Below are 17,923 nucleotides of genomic sequence, written 5' to 3'. Positions count from 1 at the left end.
GGAAATACCTCCGCGGAGGAACCATCAGTGTATCCTCGATTATAGCTCCTCCAGAGAGCCTCCTCGAGGCTCGATCCTCGATGTGCATTTAGATAAATGAAATGTCCTTCAACATGGCATACTGAAATCCATTTCCGGGTCACTACCGGAGGACCGAGGATTCGAGGAGTCGAGGAGGGGAAATTAGAGAATTGAGAAACCTTCTAAGACACAAGGATAGAAGTCGAGGAGGGGAGTCGAGGAGGGGAATAAGAGAAATGAAAAATCTTCACTCACACGTTTTGGACACAAATAAAGCATTACATGTGTTTTTATGTTTGTCTTTTTCACCATGCAATCATCAGCCATGTCGAAGCCCTCCAATCATAATATGGCTTAATTTCACATTGTAGGGAAAGTACATTACGCAGATATGCAGCAATCTGCTATACCAAACTTTATGATCCTGGGGTTTCTCCTCCCTCCTGCGCATCCTCTGCTCCTATTGGTCCTCGTCGTCTGTTGACAGGAGGAGAGGAGAGCGGCTTCTCATTGGTTAATCACGAATGAAAAACAAAGTGTAGGTTTGTTCTGCATCCCTAAGCATGAAATCCAGTTTTACAAGAAGGGACACTCGGCCAGTTACATGCAGTAATTGACACATTATTACACACAAACACATAAAGTGCAAACCATAAAAATACATGTACCTCGGCTTTGAAATGGGCCTCTGCTGCCACCTGCTGTTGCTGAACAGCACCCTGTCACTGCCATGTGTTGCACGTGACACAGCCAAAATCCTAATAACAATGTTATTTTGTGATCAATTAAATATAAATTAGAAAGAACATAAAATCTCAAGTACAATCTAAAAACAAAACGCACAAATGCAATTGATATTGTAAAAAAAATGACCTTTTCTGTTCTGTACACATAAGGTATCTGGAGTCCCTGTCAATTCACAACCTGAATTTGGGGGCTGTCTAGATAAGGAAACAGGACTCAACATGCCATTCAGATTGGCTCCCTTTCTTATCTCACATGCTGAATGTATTTCCCCTCATCTGAGGATCTCCACCATGGATGTATAAGAGAATTGGATAAAGCATTGGAATTTGTTCATTCCTAAGGAAGTGGATCAGAGGCGCATAACCTGCTCTCGTTATAAAATGTACCAGCCTTCAACATCCATGTCCTATATCAATTCTTTAATCCCACTGCCTCGCAGCTCAGGCTGGAGCTCATTCACATGAACAAGTGATAAAATGGTACCTCATTTACAGACTACACAAAGGATGAATACAGATATACTTTTCTTTTTTAACTCCTGTCATTATGCATACTGCATTTGAGTCCTGATCCTAGGTCCTTACTCTGACTTTTATGGATGATTGTCTCTCTGCAATGCCATTAGAATAACAGCGTGTGTACCGCTGTTCCACACAGCACATATTCCCATTATGTAAAGGAGGTTATAACTATTTCCCAGATTAAATGAACTCACTGATTTTTGTAAGTGAATATATCTGTGCACATTATTTGTTTAGCATGTATAGAACAATCAGCATGTATAGAACAATCACGTAGATAAAAGCAAAAATGTTCAAAAGGGTAGAAAGAGTAGGAAAAAGTTAAAACATTTATGAAATGTGTAGAGTAGCAGCTTCCCAGCCACCCTCCATGAAAAAAGGGAGAAGAGACACATCTCTGTATTCACAATCTCTCAGCTCCTGAATCATGTCCTTTTCTTCCCTCACCAGCTCCGGATGCTGCTGCTGTTGTGGATAGGTGTGATTTGAATGGCAAATTAACCCCATGCAAACACAACAATTATCTTGGGAAAGAAGCAGCAGCAGCGTGGGGTCACTGAGGGCTTCTCAGGTCAGGACGAGAGGTTGAGTCCTTCCTCGTGTATAAAGAAAACTCACATTTACTACAAGTTTAATAATGTATTACCCAAAATCTTGATATTTGTTTTTTAACTGATTAATCTAAAGGCCAATATAAAAAGATCCCAGAGTTTTTACCAGATACACACTTTTTTGAAGGGATCAATTCTAATGAATACACAAGCCAGAAAACCAGAACAATGTAGGTCTAATGGCTACTAAAAAACCTCCAAAGCATACTTTTAAGTGCTTATAGGGGAGCCTAGAGCTTAGATGGTTTGTCTTGAATAAATATTTTATTATTTTAAGAAATACCACTCAAATCTATCAGTATAAATTAATAAACAGCTAGAAGCCATTTAGCTTAGCATAAAGACTGCAACAGGGGAAAACCACTAACCTCTGTCCAAAGGTGTAGAATATACCTACTTGTAACATTAAAGCTCACAAATTAACATGTTATATGTTAAATGTTTGATAAAAATACCTAGTTTTGTTATCCTGTTTGCACTCTTCATTCTTCAGTAAAAGTACAGCTAAGCTAACAAGCTGCTAGTAAATGCTATATGTTTAGCATACAGGAATGAGCAAGGTATTAATCATCTCATCTAATTCTCAGCAAAAAAAACGAATATAATATTTATATACAGTATATTTCACAAAATATCAAACTACTTTCTTAGGAAGGCACTGCATGGAATTATAATCATTCAGTTTCTCTGTCTACTGTCACTGCAAACATCAAGTAACAAAACAAGGCACTTTAAATATATGGTGAAGTGGAAGCTATATACTATTTTGTTTTTATTGTTCATCAAGAACCTGTTACATTATGAGACATATTTTTCTACGTTATCTGCCAAGTGAACTGTTGCATTGAATCTTAACATCATTGATCTTTTCTATAGCCACGTCCAATGTTCTGAATAACGTTCTCAATGTCAGCTACTCGCCCCACAGTTTGACCACCACTCATATTGTAACACATGCCTGAAGACAAAACAGCATAACAGCCCAAAATTCAAGATGTCACAGTATCCCATTAACTAAAAAAAAACATAATATAATGTTATAAATAAAGACAAAATGAAATACAAATTAAGCACACACTTCAAGAGAATAATAAACATGCACCCAAAACTACGTACAGTAACAGTTAAGACTTGAAGAAAAGTCTGTCATAACATAAAAAATATAACATATTTTCACTTGGCTTTGTAATATCAAGGCACTGTATAGCTTAAATAAGATTGTTCATGGCTGTAAGTGTTCCACAGGATTTGAGTTCACTAAAATAATGTTACAAAATCTACAATCAAACATAATACATCTTATTGTACAATGTGAACAATCCCAACATACAGAGTGTAACAATGGGGAGAAGAAGTGTTTGGCCAGGGAAGAACTACAGTATAGACACCAAGATGGCTGAAAAAAATGTTAAATATGAAACAATTATCTCCATAACACACTGAAACTGCTGTGGGATTTATAATTTAACTCCACATCTAAATTCTAACTGTGGCTGGTAAAACAAAGGTTAAAATGAGCTAAAAGACAATGTAAAACACACTCAACTGTACAACCTCTAGTGGTGAAACCGAATCAAGTGCACTTTTTTTTTTTTGTAAGGATAGTGGCAATGTGCTGTTGTGGTCAAAACAGACAAACACTCCAATACAATTCAATTCAGAATTGCTGAGGAAGAATTACAATCAAAGTCTGACTGAATGGTGGTACGTCTATGTTACGTTGGAATCTGTTTCACAGTCATGAGAGCTTAAGTGTTCCTGGATCAACACATTTGACATAACATTTGGGGAGTTGAGCTTGCCTCTTTAAAGTGATTGCATGTACAATTTCTATGTGATTATAGCCAATTTGGATAGCATAATATAGAACAAGTGGGTTTTTTTCTGCAACCACCAGGGGGCGCCATGGTCAGAAATGTAGAAATTCCACACAGTTTCTTCCTTTCTTATTATCATCAACAAATCCCCACAAAAGACCAACAACAACAATTAAATGATTTTGTGAAAATATTGCCTGTGTCTCAAAAGCCCTATAAAGCACATTCTCTTTGCCGTAGTACTCCCTCTTTGTGACTGTATATGAAACGTTGTTCCCCACAATTTTGGCGGCCACAGTTTCGGCCCTTGTTTTTAGTTTATATTCCGCTACTAAAAAGTCTCCATCAAATGGAATATTTACTCCTGTTTGAGTATTTTTTGCTAAAAACTAGAACCAAGCTAAAAAGTTAAAAAAATAAAAAATGTTGTGATCAATGTCATCATTTTTGTACATATTTATGTCTTCGTCAGGATTAAATTGGCTTCGGGCGGAGAAAAACGTACATGCTGGGCAGATATTGAAAGACAAACTAACATTGTTGATTTTGGTCTTTTTATATTTGTTTGTTTGTTTGTTTGTTTGTTTGTTTGTTTGTTTGTTTTTTTGTTAAAAATATGAAATATCATTAGCCTTAGCTTTCAATTTGGATTAGGTAATCTACTTATTTCTTGTAAGTAGAGATTTTTTTCACAGCAGACATTTCTTTGTCATAGTAGAAAAAATACAGAAAAAAGTGTTGTGAAAAAGGCCTATCCCTTGAGGGGACAGGATATTAATAAAAAAGGTTGTGTCAATGAATGGATTAGGCCAAACATTGTCATGGGATGATGTGGTTTCCAACAAACGGACAAATGTCGGTGGAGGAATCCTTGAGGAAGTCCAAAGTGTTCCAGAGGGAGAGGAAGAATGAAAGGAAGTGTTTATCGTGTGTCCAAAAGTTCACTTGGTTGACTTTTCTAAACCCTCAGACTTCAGGTTCAGAGTTCGCCATGGATAAAATGATGTTCACCAAACTTTCAAGTCCAGACAGGTATCCATCTTCTCGGTTGCCCTCTACCCACGATGCTCGGTGGGTCAGTTCCTGCCCCTCAGGAAGAGGCGTGGTTTTCCCGAAGTCGATCATCCAGACTTTGGCCCGCCCCTTACTGTCGTGAACAAATAACAAGGAGCTGCCAATCACCTGCAGACACACAGCAAGACAATGGTATGAATAAGAAAACAGGAAATGATTACTAAAACAGTATCTTTTGTTTGATTCAAAACCTAACTATGTGTGTGTTTGTGTGAGTCAAAAACATGATCTCACTTCCTGTTTTGTTTCGGTCACTTCTTACATTTATGTCTATTGGTATGTTTGTGTGTGTGTGTGTGTGTGTGTGTGTGTGTGTGTGTGTGTGTGTGTGTGTGTGTGTGTGTGTGTGTGTGTGTGTGTGTGTGTGTGTGTGTGTGTGTGTGTGTGTGCACGCACGTGTGCATGTGTGAAACCAAATGTGTGTGTATGTGGTCAGCGTTGTGGCTGCGTCCAATTTTCCATGACGAGACCTGGTATGTCAGTATATGTGCACCGGTGTGTTTGCTCAAGTGAATTAGAATCACTTAATTACTAAATCAATAAATGTAAATGTATGTGTACAGTGACACAAAATAAATATTGACCAGGGCTAAAAGAAATCAAAGAAAGAATGCTATAAATCAAATGTAATTATAGTTAACATGTCTCTAGACAAAAATATGTAAATTCTCAGTTCCTGAAGTATTTGCCTGAACGAAAAAACACATGAACCCCATGAGGTCAAAAAAAGACTTGCGTAATTTTCAAACATTTGCTAAAATCCTGAAATATTGGTTGAGATTTGGCAGTATTCAATGGGACGCATTAATGTTATACAGCCTTAAGAAGCTAAAAATCTGTCCAGGGACGAGAAAGTTGAAGAAAAAAAATGTATCTCCCCTTAAACCCTCAGACATAAACTACATCAAATACATGGTATTGCATACATACACATTTGTCACATAATAATGTTTTGTCAATTTATAAAGGACAGTTGCAAGTTACTTATGTCCGTCATGGAGTGGTCTGTCTTTACCTCGTGCGTTTTGAAGAATGGGGAGATCTCCAGAGTGTTTTTGACTTCTTCCAGCCGACTTAGATAAAGGTTCTGTAAATAAATAAAAAACACAAAAGCTTTTATTACCTGTTCACCCGTACCACATTCTGTTCACTGTGTTAGAACAGGCCATGTGATCTACTCTCATCCCAGCCTGCTGCACAGTACAGCTTTTCACAATAAAAACATGACTGTTGCCGTGATGGATTAAATAAGACCTGTCTTTATGTATTCAAATATAAAATAATGAACACAGTCACAAGTTAAGGAGGGTTTCCAATGCTGTCAAATACATGTGTGGGCCAGGAGGGAGTTCCCAAGGGTTTCCTTTCCTTTTTTCTCAGGCTCAGGAAGCTTAAGGTAACATGGTGTTTGCATACACATGAAGTACAAACACACTCACCAGTACGTCTTTATTTCCTTTGACAAAGTCATGGAAGGCCGCAGTAACTTGCTCTCTCGTTTTCGTCTTCTTAAAATCTCTGTTCACCGTCCCGTCCTCCTTCTGGAGAGGAGAGGAGAGGAGAGGAGAGACCATGAGAACTGACTTTATACTTGTAGTTAAAGATAAAATATTAAAATCCTGAACTATTACTTTCAGGCTTTTTGTAGAGAGACACTAATTATGTAAGGCAGACAAGGGAGTAGCAAAGGATGTGAAGGAGGAAGGACAAGGAGCTGAGTAAAGGAACAAACAATGAGGGGAGGAAAGGAAGGAGTGAGCAAAATATATTTATAAAGATTTGTCCGGGAATTAAAGCGGGGAAAGTTCTTTGACTCTGTTTTTTCTGACGAGGAACATATATATATATATATATATATATTTGTGAAATCTCAGGAAGTTGTCATTCCTGTTGTCAAAAATTAACAAATTCTTGTAAATTGTTTTATTTATACATTTTCAGAAAATAGTTGAAAATGGCCATCCCATCTGTTGAAGAGCTGTTAAATAAATAAATATAAAATCTCACATTCAGCATAAAATCAAGCAAACTAGCATAAGGAAACATAGTTTATTAACTATTCAATTTTGGTCATAGAAAGTAAAAGCATTAGCAATTATAGTAGCACGAGTAAAAGGAGTAGTGGAACAAAAGTAATAGCAGAACTGGAGTTATTGTATTAATAGTAATTAGTAGAGCATCAACACTAGTAACAAATATAAAGTAGAAAAGCATCAGTTTAGGTTCCCATTAAGACAGAACAGACACCAAAATAAATCAGAGGGTAAAATAATAAAAGCATAGTTGCAAATAAATGCAGCAACATCGTTCTGTAAAGTGATTTAAAAGTATTTTCAAACATGTAAATAAAGCATAGCTCATTCCCAGCTGCAACAGGCAGATTTACAAGGTGATTGTGACCATGGGGAGGATTTTCTCTGATGATCAAGTACCAGTTGCTGGGTTAGAAAGGAATACATGAGTTTCTTATTCTGCTCGCTGCCAGGCAACCAGATACTATTTGGAAGAGAAAAGTATTTTTCCCTTTATGGTTCAGAGACTTATTATCTCTCCCTTTACAACATACCTAATAACCCCATGCTTTCACATACATAGGAGCTTATACAGTGTATACTATACACACTGTTACAGAGAAGCACCTTTACAAAAAAGAGGTTCAACTGTACATGAACTTCACATACATACACACACAAACACACACACACACACATTTCGGTTTCTGGGGATAACCCTCAGTGTCATGGCAACAGACCACCGGGAGGCCGTGAATGTCCTTATATAGCCACAACCCTCAAATAAAGACAGCAGAGACAGATTTGTGTGTGTGTGTGTGTGTGTGTGTGTGTGTGTGTGTGTGTGTGTGTGTGTGTGTGTGTGTGTGTGTGTGTGTGTGTGTGTGTGTGTGTGTGTGTGTGTGTGTGTGTGTGTGTGTGTGTAAAATGTCAGTGGCAGATGCCAAGGCATGTAGAGCTGCCACGGACAGGCCTCTTGTGCCACAAAGGCATCTCCTGCACAAACGTACACTTCAGTGGGAGTTCGTGTTCAAAACAGGAAGTGAGATCATGACCTTGAAGGACGCACGCCCCGACACAAACAAACAGAATTATGGAAGAAAGGAAGAACGCAGACAGACACACACACACACACACACACACACACACACACACACACACACACACACACACACACACACACACACACACACACACACACACACACACACACACACACACACACACACACACACACACACACACACACACACACACACACACACACACACACACACACACACACACACACACACAAACCCACACACAAACCACCCTTCTCTCTGTGAGTCTTACCTTGACGCCCTCTATCCTGAATCCCAGGGTGGCGGTTGAGCTTATGGTCTCTCTCCACTGCATGTATCTGGGTTTGGACACCACTTTCTGGAGGTTTTCCTCGGGCGTAGGCGCATCAGGCTCAACCTCCACCATTTTCTGATACATGTCCGGTCTCGGGGAGGGTTTCTTACGAGCCTTGGTCAGCTCTTCCTCGAGGTAGGTCCTAAAGTATGAGAAACAACAACAGTGGTGGTTGATGAATATGAAGAAAAAGTGTGAGAGGCATGGAATCAGAGAGGTAGAAGGGCGAGGTGAAGACGAGGGGAGAGGGTCAACTCAAGGTGTGAAGAGGACATCTCTCTACTAGCAGCATGGTGCAGCTGTTAAATGCTCAAATCTGGGAACGCAAAGACATCGATTTGCAATAGAAACGTGAGCCAATAACCCAGGTTATAAAAAGATCACTTATTTGGAAGAGAAAACAAAAAGCCAATGGAAAAATGTACACAAACTGACTTAACTTTGATGTAAATCACTTGCCGTAGCTTTTGAATACAATTTAGATTTTCTTTTTACAGAGATTTTTCTGCTCAGACTTGGCCTTAAACCCCAAATGAGAAGGTAATTATTCAATTTGTTGTCCTGTTGCAGTTTGTTGGAACATTGTCACCTCATTTCCAGATATTACCAGTGTTAGAAGAAGTACCTTTACTTAACTAAAAGTAAAAATAATATGGACTTAAAATATGGCACCAATAGTAAAAGTCCTGATTACATTTTTTGTACTAACTGTTAGTAACTTAAGTACAAAAGTATTAGTTTCAAAATGTACTTAAAGTTACTTATTAAGTATTATGTTTATTATTTTATGACCAATACATTGACAAAGACCCACATTTAAATCACAACCTTAACATCATTTCCTTGTAGATTAAATAAACACAGAAATGTTTGAAGTTTGTTATAAATGTTTGAATTAATCACATGTAAGAACATAAAAGCCAATTTATATTTTCTTATGCAAATACCCACCACCCTGCTACGGTATTTAAGATGTTTTGTTGTCATGTGTCTCCTCACCTTACTCCCATCTTGCAGTCCATCACACATGGGAAGTCAAACTCAGCCAGCAGGTCCTCCATCTGGTTGTATTTCTGGCCGTCTTTCTCTACGTCTCCGTGGTAACCAGGGACGTACGGGCGAAGCACGTCGTTCATCAGGAGGGACAAACAGCGCTGCTCACATTCACAGTGTTTCTAAAGGATACCAACAACACATTATTAGCGTTATATAGCCTGGTCAACGTTTTTTCTGTATCAACAACATGTGGAACCTTTTCTAAAGCAGGATGTATCACAACTACTTCCTGTGCAATGACCAATAAGAATGTGTGGTTGGTGTGAAAAAGTCTTACTTTTAGTATACGGCCGTTAGCTCCCGCCTTGAAACTCCCTGGAAAAACAAAAACATATTTACTGTAAAGCAGAAGAAAGTGTAACGATACAGGTAACTGAAGCTAGCTTGGATGAAGTTAGTCAGGGTTAAAGTGTGATGAGAAGTTCATAATCTACAATCGTGAATTTCATTTCTTCTTGTCTTAGCAGCTTCACACAAATTAATTGGTTAAATTAGGCTTTTTGGTATTTTCCCTTTCCTGTAGTGTGTTTATGTGTAAATGTGTCTCTATGCCGATTGATTTGCTCTATTGGCTAGCGCTCAACACGTTGTACGTGATAGGCTAAGGGGCTGACCAATCACAACAGAGCCAGCCAGCTAACCAATCTGAGCATACTGGGCCCTGGTTTCAGGCAGAGGGTGAAAAGAGGTGCTGCTGCATAGGCAGTATGACAAAAATAAAGAGATTTTTTAACATTAAAGCATGAAGACATGCCACAGTAGAGGCACACAACAAAAAATATAAATACTGAAAATTAGCATTATTCGGCCCCTTTAACCATTACTTATTCAAAGGGGTTAGGGTTTCTGAGCTGGAGAATGTCTTATGAACGATGTTATTTCCACATACCTGCATGCCCTGCCAGTTGTATCCAGGGATATTTCTTCTTGAAGGACATGACAAACGGGGACCAGTGAACCATGTTCTTTATCTTCCTCCAAGACTTGTGCTACAAACACACACAACAATACAGTAGGTGATTATCCTTTAACAACAATTTGGTTTTGGACCAGGAATTTAACAAAGGTATGCTGCACCAGAATCAGTGTTACTGTAATGCTTCCTGTCTGACTTGTTTCAGTTAAGATATCTATGATCATTGATCTAAGGGTAACTATTAATACACATTCTTTAGTTTAATTCTTAAACTTGATGTGAGTCGTTGTATTCATAGTTATGCAAATGTGTCTCTCATCTCTTTCTGTCTTTTTGGTTCTCCCACACTCCTCTTTTTTGTTGCTTTCACCGTTCTAGAACATTTTAACTAAACTCTGGATGATCCCACTGGGGTTTCCCCTGGTAACACACACACACACACACACACACACACACACACACACACACACACACACACACACACACACACACACACACACACACACACACACACACACACACACACACACACACACACACACACACACACACACACACACACACACACACACACACACACACACACCCCAAGGGCTTTCCCTGTCCCTGGCAAGGACACGGAACTGCGGTACACACACACACACACACACACACACACACACACACACACACACACACACACACACACACACACACACACACACACACACACACACACACACACACACACACACACACACACACACACACACACACACACACACACACACACACCTCCTAGTTGTTTGTCACAGACTGCAGTGTTTCAAGTTTTGTTCTCAGTTTCTCCTGTCGTCTTAGTGAAAGAAAGACTTTTCTTTTACAGATATTTTCATATTTAATTGTTAAACTCTCTTCATGACCTGTCTGTTCCCTGTTCCCCAAATGTACTTTTCTTTATTCTCCTATATTATCTTGTTAGTAGACACAGGCTATCAAATGCTTATTGAAAAGACTATTCTGCCTGCAGCATTACGTCAGATTGGAAAAACTTCAGATGTCTGGTTCTGTGGGTTTGAAACAATGCTTGGCTGTGCACATTGTAACAGAGCTGTTTTTGGATGCCGCAACATCTAAAATAAAAAAATGACTCAAGATTCCCCTCTGAAAGAATGATTACATTAATCCAATATATGTAATAATACATCTAAAATCCATCCTTTTTTTGATTAAAAACACATGAAAAAGGCTTCGTACAGCTTTTTTAATTGATAGGAGCATAATAGACGTTATAATACATGGAAAATCCTTCCATAAATGATCATATCTTATGCAATAGATGCCGTGTTTACACACGGCATCTATTGCACGTCTGTCCGTCCTGGGAGAGGGATCCCTCCTCTGTTGCTCTCCCTGAGGTTTCTCCCATTTTTCCCTTTAAACTGTGGGTTTTCTCTGGAGGTTTTTCCTTGTACGATGTGAGGGTCTAAGGACAGAGGGTGTCGTATTGTCATACTGATATTCTGTACAAACTGTGAAGTCCACTGAGACAAATGTAACATTTGTGATATTGGGCTATATAAATAAACATTGACTGATTGATTGATTGATTGATAATATAATATCTTTGCTGAAATTCCTAATCCTGCACAGGTGCAACATATCTGTTCATGACCTCACACACAGAGGATTTCCATCTGGTCTCCAAATACCAGGATAAATAATATTATGTCTGCAAATAACCAAAGGAGAGAGGAAGAGGGATGAGAGGAGAGAGAAGAGGAGGAGAGGAAGGATAAGATAAGAGAGAAGAGGAGAACCATAGAAGGAGATATACAACCAATGTCACATAATCTGGACCTGATGAATCCATCAGCTGATAGCATGACTATCTATGGTTAGACACATGCACACGCACACACACACACACCTTTGGACACACACATTTTAATCCCTCTCTTTTTGTGTGGGAAAGTGTAGAATCACATGGAGGGTTTTGTTCTGCACCATTGAAGGAAAGAGAGAAAAAAACCTTGCCCCCAACAAAAAGTAAAACACACACACACGTACGTACAGATCACATAATGGAAACTGATGAAGGATAGGTCAGGTGACCATGAACCGGAATATCATCAGAGTTATTGTCACCAGCCTTTTAAAAGCAGCTACAGTAACGTTTATTTTTTGTAGAAGTATATGAAATGTAGTTAATCTGCAAATCCTTTACAAATAATTCTTTAACTCACAAGTGCACTCAACTTTGAAAGAAATGTAATAGTTGAAAATGGAAGCAATCTAAAATGTACTTTTCTTTATTCCCCTTATCCAGTAGTTAAGAGCATCACAAAAATCACATCCTATTGAAACCAAAACAAAAAGGTAGGTAGCAACGTTCCTTTTTTCTAGAAGTCTATGCATTTATTTGATCTGCAAATATCTGTTTAAAACAATTCTGTAACTCACTAATAAACATGTTTCTTTGTCATTTCAGAAAGAAAATTAAGAGATTGAATACGGTTTAGAGTAAGATGACGCAGGACAGTAGAAGCCATGAGTCTATGTGCAGGTGCGACTATATACATAATGCACTCAGTCAGAGTAAATGAAGGTTGAATTGAAAACTCTTTCAAATCTATCAGTTTCTGGCTTCTAGTTAGGAAACATGAAACACCAAATTAGCTTCTCTAGACTGTCAAAAGGGAAACAATAAGTCAAACTGAATGGTGTTTCCCTTCTCATTTCTTCCACCATCTTTACAAGAGTATCAGGCTACAGCTTGGTGAGGAGCCAGGGTCTGCTCTTTCTCCGTCGACTCAGACAGTCATCCATCTCCCGTGTTGCCCATATACAGCTGGTGTTTTTGTGTGTGTGTGTGTGTGTGTGTGTGTGTGTGTGTGTGTGTGTGTGTGTGTGTGTGTGTGTGTGTGTGTGTGTGTGTGTGTGTGTGTGTGTGTGTGTGTGTGTGTATGAGTTTGAGCTGTGGACTGTTCAAGAGGAGAAAAAAGAAAAGAGAAATTCTGGACTGTCTCAAGTGAGAGTAATAACAGACGTTGTCACAGTGTGTAGATTGTGTGGCAGGAGACATTAAAATGTAATCAGGATGAGGAGGAGAGAAGAAGTTTGGTTTGAGTGTAGTGAAACAAAAACTATTAGCAGGGTTATCATTACAATGAAATCTATTTCCAAAAGTAGAGACGTCAAAGTTACATAAACAAAGACTACATCCAGGGATAAAAAGCACTCTTTGACAGTAATTGCAAAACCTGGGTGACAGTACCTGAAGGTGGCTGGTGCGGAGGATGATGGTAAGGATAAAGATGGCTCCCACCGACACAACAACACTCCACACTGAACACAGACAATCAGACCACATCATGGATGACGGGGCTTTCTGTCAGGCTAACTAACGACACTGATAATCTTTCCAGTTCTCCTGCAGCGCACCTGAACTCTCTGCTTTTAAAAACTCAGGCACGCAGGCTCCTATTTCACGTGTTTGTGTGTTTGTGTGTTTGTGTGTGTGCGTAGGGATCAACAATCGTGCATCATTTGATTGGCAAAACAGAGGACAAACATAATCTGGACATGCAAATCTCCCCACAGGTCAAAGCATTCGAAAGTCAGACAGAGCTAAGTGTGTGTGAGTGGGTGTGTAAGTGTGGATAAACACTAGGAAAATGTAGAGGCGGTGGGGAAAAAGCAAACTAAGCACATATAGAGGTTGTTCTGCTTATATACGATTTAGTTTTCATGTGTGTTTATGTATGGGTAAACCTTGTCTTAAATATGACTCTGCGTTTATGTGTGTGAGAAACAGAAGAAGTGTGATGGCAAGCTTTTAACACAAGCTGAAAAAGACAAAAGGAAACTCTACAACAGCAAACACGCAAACTATGGTGAGTTACTATGAGTTTTAATAAAGTTAAAACAAGTCATGCACTTAAAAAACTCTAAGCACTTAGACTCTAAACTTGTGAAACAATAATTTTGCAGATGACAATCACATTTTTGTGAGACTGTGAAAATATAATTTGAATAAATGTGTCGAAACGCTTGACATGTACATAGCAAATGTTTTTTAAATGCGTTGCCAGGGAAGGTTTATGTAACAAATGTGCAGTTGTAGAAACAATTTAGATGTGTTAAAATGTGTTCTTTGCGCAATATTGTTTCATAATTTTCAATATTTACAGCAAAGAGGTTAGGATAAGAATTAAGAATAATAATGCAGTTTTATACATTTTAGGCAAATTAGATTTTCTTTTGAAAATTAACAGAATTTTGACACTGCGTTAAAGCTGAATTATGGTAAATGAAAGCAGTACATATTAAATATATTATCAGAATTCAGGACAAATGAATTGAATGAAATGTGTTGAATCTAAAAGAGAGCTCACTCTTGCTGTTTATTAATATATAGTATACTATTCAAAGAGATCTTCCTTCCTTTAAAGGAGTCATTTGCTTCTGTTCACTCCCATACAGTATACAAACTAATTTGGACAGACATGATGATCCATCTCAATAAACACCAAGCCTTAACGTGGTTATTGTCAGTGTCTGTGTGTTTTTCCATACCAGTGTGTGCATTAAATTACGCTGTGCTGGCTGTCAATCATCGGATACAGACAGGAAATGGATGTCTCCACCCGGAAATAATTCCTCAAGACTCCTTAGCTCAACATAAGTCATGTTAAATGGTCAGAAAAATTGCTAATTCAGGGACGTTCAGTGAGTTTTTCTTTAAAAGAGGACATATCATGCACATTTGCAGGTTTCATAAGAGTATTTTGTGCCTCTAGTGTGACATGTTTACATGCTTTAATGTTCTAAAAGGTCTTTACAATCGAAGCATCTTAGGCAGGGTGTGGGGGAGAAAGTCCCTTTGAGATTTTAGCCTTTGCAGACCATTTACATGCACAAAAATTGCACTACAGGAAAGGAAAAGCCCAAAAAGTAGAATAGGGCCCCTTTACAGGTAGTTAATTATTTGTTTGTTTGGTGATTTAAACTGCTCCTATGAGAAAACGTTAAAAAACGCAGAACAAATCATCTTAAATTGTAATATAAGACCAAAGTCTGCTCCTTCCCTCTCTGCCTAGGACTTCCCTCAAAGTGAGTTTTTCCTATCTCTATCCCCACACCAGCTGGACGACAAGAAGAGAGGGAAAGCAGTAAAGTTTCCATTGAGAGAGAGAGAGAGAGGGAGAGAGAGAGAGAGAGGAAATGGTAAGAGAAGGAACTTCTTGCAGACAGGAAGTGGGGGGGTTGCCGCTTGCCTCAGCGACAGTATTTTCCACATCCGCCGCTGACTACAAACAAAAGAAGAAAAAAAGGCCTTGCCCTCTGTAAATAACACAAGGAGTGAGGCAAAGAGTTTCTACTGGCTACCGTGAATTTTTTTTAAATTATCTTTCAGAGATGTGCATCACAGCTTTTCAAATATGTAATGCAGAGGACAATATATTTAAAGTGTGACATGTAGTTTTGAAAAGGGCATTGCCATGTGCACAGATGTAAGGTGTTGTCTTTTTCACCATGAGTACTAGGGTTACATAGAAGCAGATATCGCTCATTTGCATGCAGGGAGGAAAGAAAAGAGGCGTGGTGGTGAGTGGTGAGATGGTAATAGAACTTGGGGAAAAGGGTAACTCTGGGTTACAAATGTGTAATGTGAAGAAGCCGGGGAAACACAGGCATGCTGATGTTTTCAACGGAGAAGTGCTGAGGAAACAACAAGCCTGACAGCGCTCACCACAAGGTCCTCGTGCAGATACAAATAATGCAACTGTCTGAGTCTGCAAAGTTAAGAGAGTCACACACACACACACACACACACACACACACACACACACACACACACACACACACACACACACACACACACACACACACACACACACACACACACACACACACACACACACACACACACACACACACACACACACACACACACACACACACACACACACACACACACAATTAAACGGCAGGGAGCGTAACCCAGGGTAAACAATTTGCTTGCAGAGTGCCCAAGGAATCTTTAAGTAACCAAGGCTGGCCAGTGGAAAAAAGATAGCTTTGCAAAATTGGCGGTGAGAGAAAAAAGGGACACTTGAGGTTTAGATACTTGTCTCGTGGTTATTCAGTTATGTTGTACTAAATAATTGAATCTGATAAGGATTGCTTGTTTCCAAATTGAGGTCAAATGGAAAATAAAAGAGCACATCTGATTTCACATCTAACCGCGCCTCGGAAACACCTGTAACTTAAATAAAGCAGAATGATCTCAGGGGCGTTGCTTCTCTTGCTCACTAAACAAGCAGTGACCTGAAAATGCCAGGTCATGATAGAATTCAAATGTAAAAATATTACAATCCACTACATTTAATTTAGGTCATGCTTTTATCCTAAGCGACTTAAAAGACTTATAAAGAGTTCACGCACCGTTGGCCACGCCTACCGGGGGAAATATCTTGCAGATGGACACTTTGACATGTTGACCGAAGTGGCCAAGTATTAACCACAGACCCTGGAATTGGTAATAATACATGTTATTCCTCTGATGTTTTTATCCAAAGAAATTAACACACACTGCAATACGGGTTAAGTATCACTGCTCAAAATAACTGAAGATGCCCCATTATCGCCTGGACAACAGTCGTGGAAGACAACCATTTATACCCTCAGCCATTGAAATTAATCAAAGAGTATACAATATGTTAATTTAGCCATTGCATTTCAATTGCAAACCCATGAATCACCAGTCAATAAGGCATCCTATCTCTGCAAAAACGCTTCACTGACAAACTGAAACATTGACTTAGATTGAATGTTTCATGTCAACAAATCAACTGTATAAGGTGAGTTGAAAGCAATAGTATTGAGTTGAGTTTTTACAAACTTAATGTTATTGCTTTCAACTAACCTAATATATATCTGTTGACATAAAACATTCAATTAAAGTCAACGTTTCAGTTGTGTCAGTGTTGCATTCATGCGTTCAGTAGGGTTTCCCCAGTGCGTCTCAAACAGCTCTGAAACCATGTGAAACCACACCTCACTTCTGCTCTGCGTCTAAGATGCTCTTTAATGCCAGCTTGATTAACTGCAGGCCAACCGGGCTCCTCAAGAGGGGGGGGGGGGGGGGGGGGGGGGGGGCTTAAACTCAAAAACATGCACTCTTACAAGCAATCTCAAACAATAACAACAAAAGAAGAACTGACCGGTGTTTCCCCTTTCACACTTAAGCAGGCACTTTGTAACAACACACACACACACACACACACACACACACACACACACACACACACACACACACACACACACACACACACACACACACACACACACACACACACACACAAACACACACACACACACACACACACACACACACACACACACACACACACACACACACACACACACACACACACACAAGTTAGACACACATGAACTTAAAGACTCTCACTCACTCACACTCTCTCTCTCTCACACACACACACACACACACACACACACACACACACACACACACACACACACACACACACACACACACACACACACACACACACACACACACACACACACACACACACACACACACACACACACACACACACACACACACACACACACACACACACACACACAGCTGTGAGAGGGAAACTCGGTTTGACGTCACAAAGTTGCTAGGCAACCGGCCGCCGTGGTAGAGAAGATTTTCCACTGCAGTAAAAACATATGTGTGTGTGTGTGTGTG

At 39.3% G+C, this 17,923-nt stretch overlaps 1 protein-coding gene across 2 annotated transcripts in view; it reads right to left on the bottom strand.

The window, feature by feature from the left end:
• Positions 1 to 2,659: 2,659 nt before the first annotated feature.
• LOC307015464 (uncharacterized protein) overlaps positions 2,660 to 17,923 on the bottom strand; it is a 29,885-nt gene continuing 14,621 nt past the window's right edge. For both annotated transcript variants that reach the window (XM_079644092.1, XM_079644093.1), the window contains exons 6-12: positions 10,147 to 10,246; positions 9,535 to 9,572; positions 9,201 to 9,376; positions 8,139 to 8,343; positions 6,231 to 6,332; positions 5,807 to 5,878; positions 2,660 to 4,899 (exon numbers count right to left, since the gene is read on the bottom strand). In XM_079644092.1, the coding sequence (XP_079500218.1) occupies positions 4,684 to 4,899; positions 5,807 to 5,878; positions 6,231 to 6,332; positions 8,139 to 8,343; positions 9,201 to 9,376; positions 9,535 to 9,572; positions 10,147 to 10,246 (909 nt within the window). In that variant the 3' untranslated portion in view covers positions 2,660 to 4,683. The remainder of the gene's footprint in view (positions 4,900 to 5,806; positions 5,879 to 6,230; positions 6,333 to 8,138; positions 8,344 to 9,200; positions 9,377 to 9,534; positions 9,573 to 10,146; positions 10,247 to 17,923) is intronic.

The sequence above is a fragment of the Notothenia rossii genome (genome assembly GCF_949606895.1).
Source record: "Notothenia rossii genome assembly, chromosome: 8".
Classification (NCBI taxonomy): domain Eukaryota; kingdom Metazoa; phylum Chordata; class Actinopteri; order Perciformes; family Nototheniidae; genus Notothenia; species Notothenia rossii.
The sequence above is the reverse complement of the archived record's forward strand: the minus strand, read 5'-3'. Positions and strand labels throughout refer to the sequence as shown.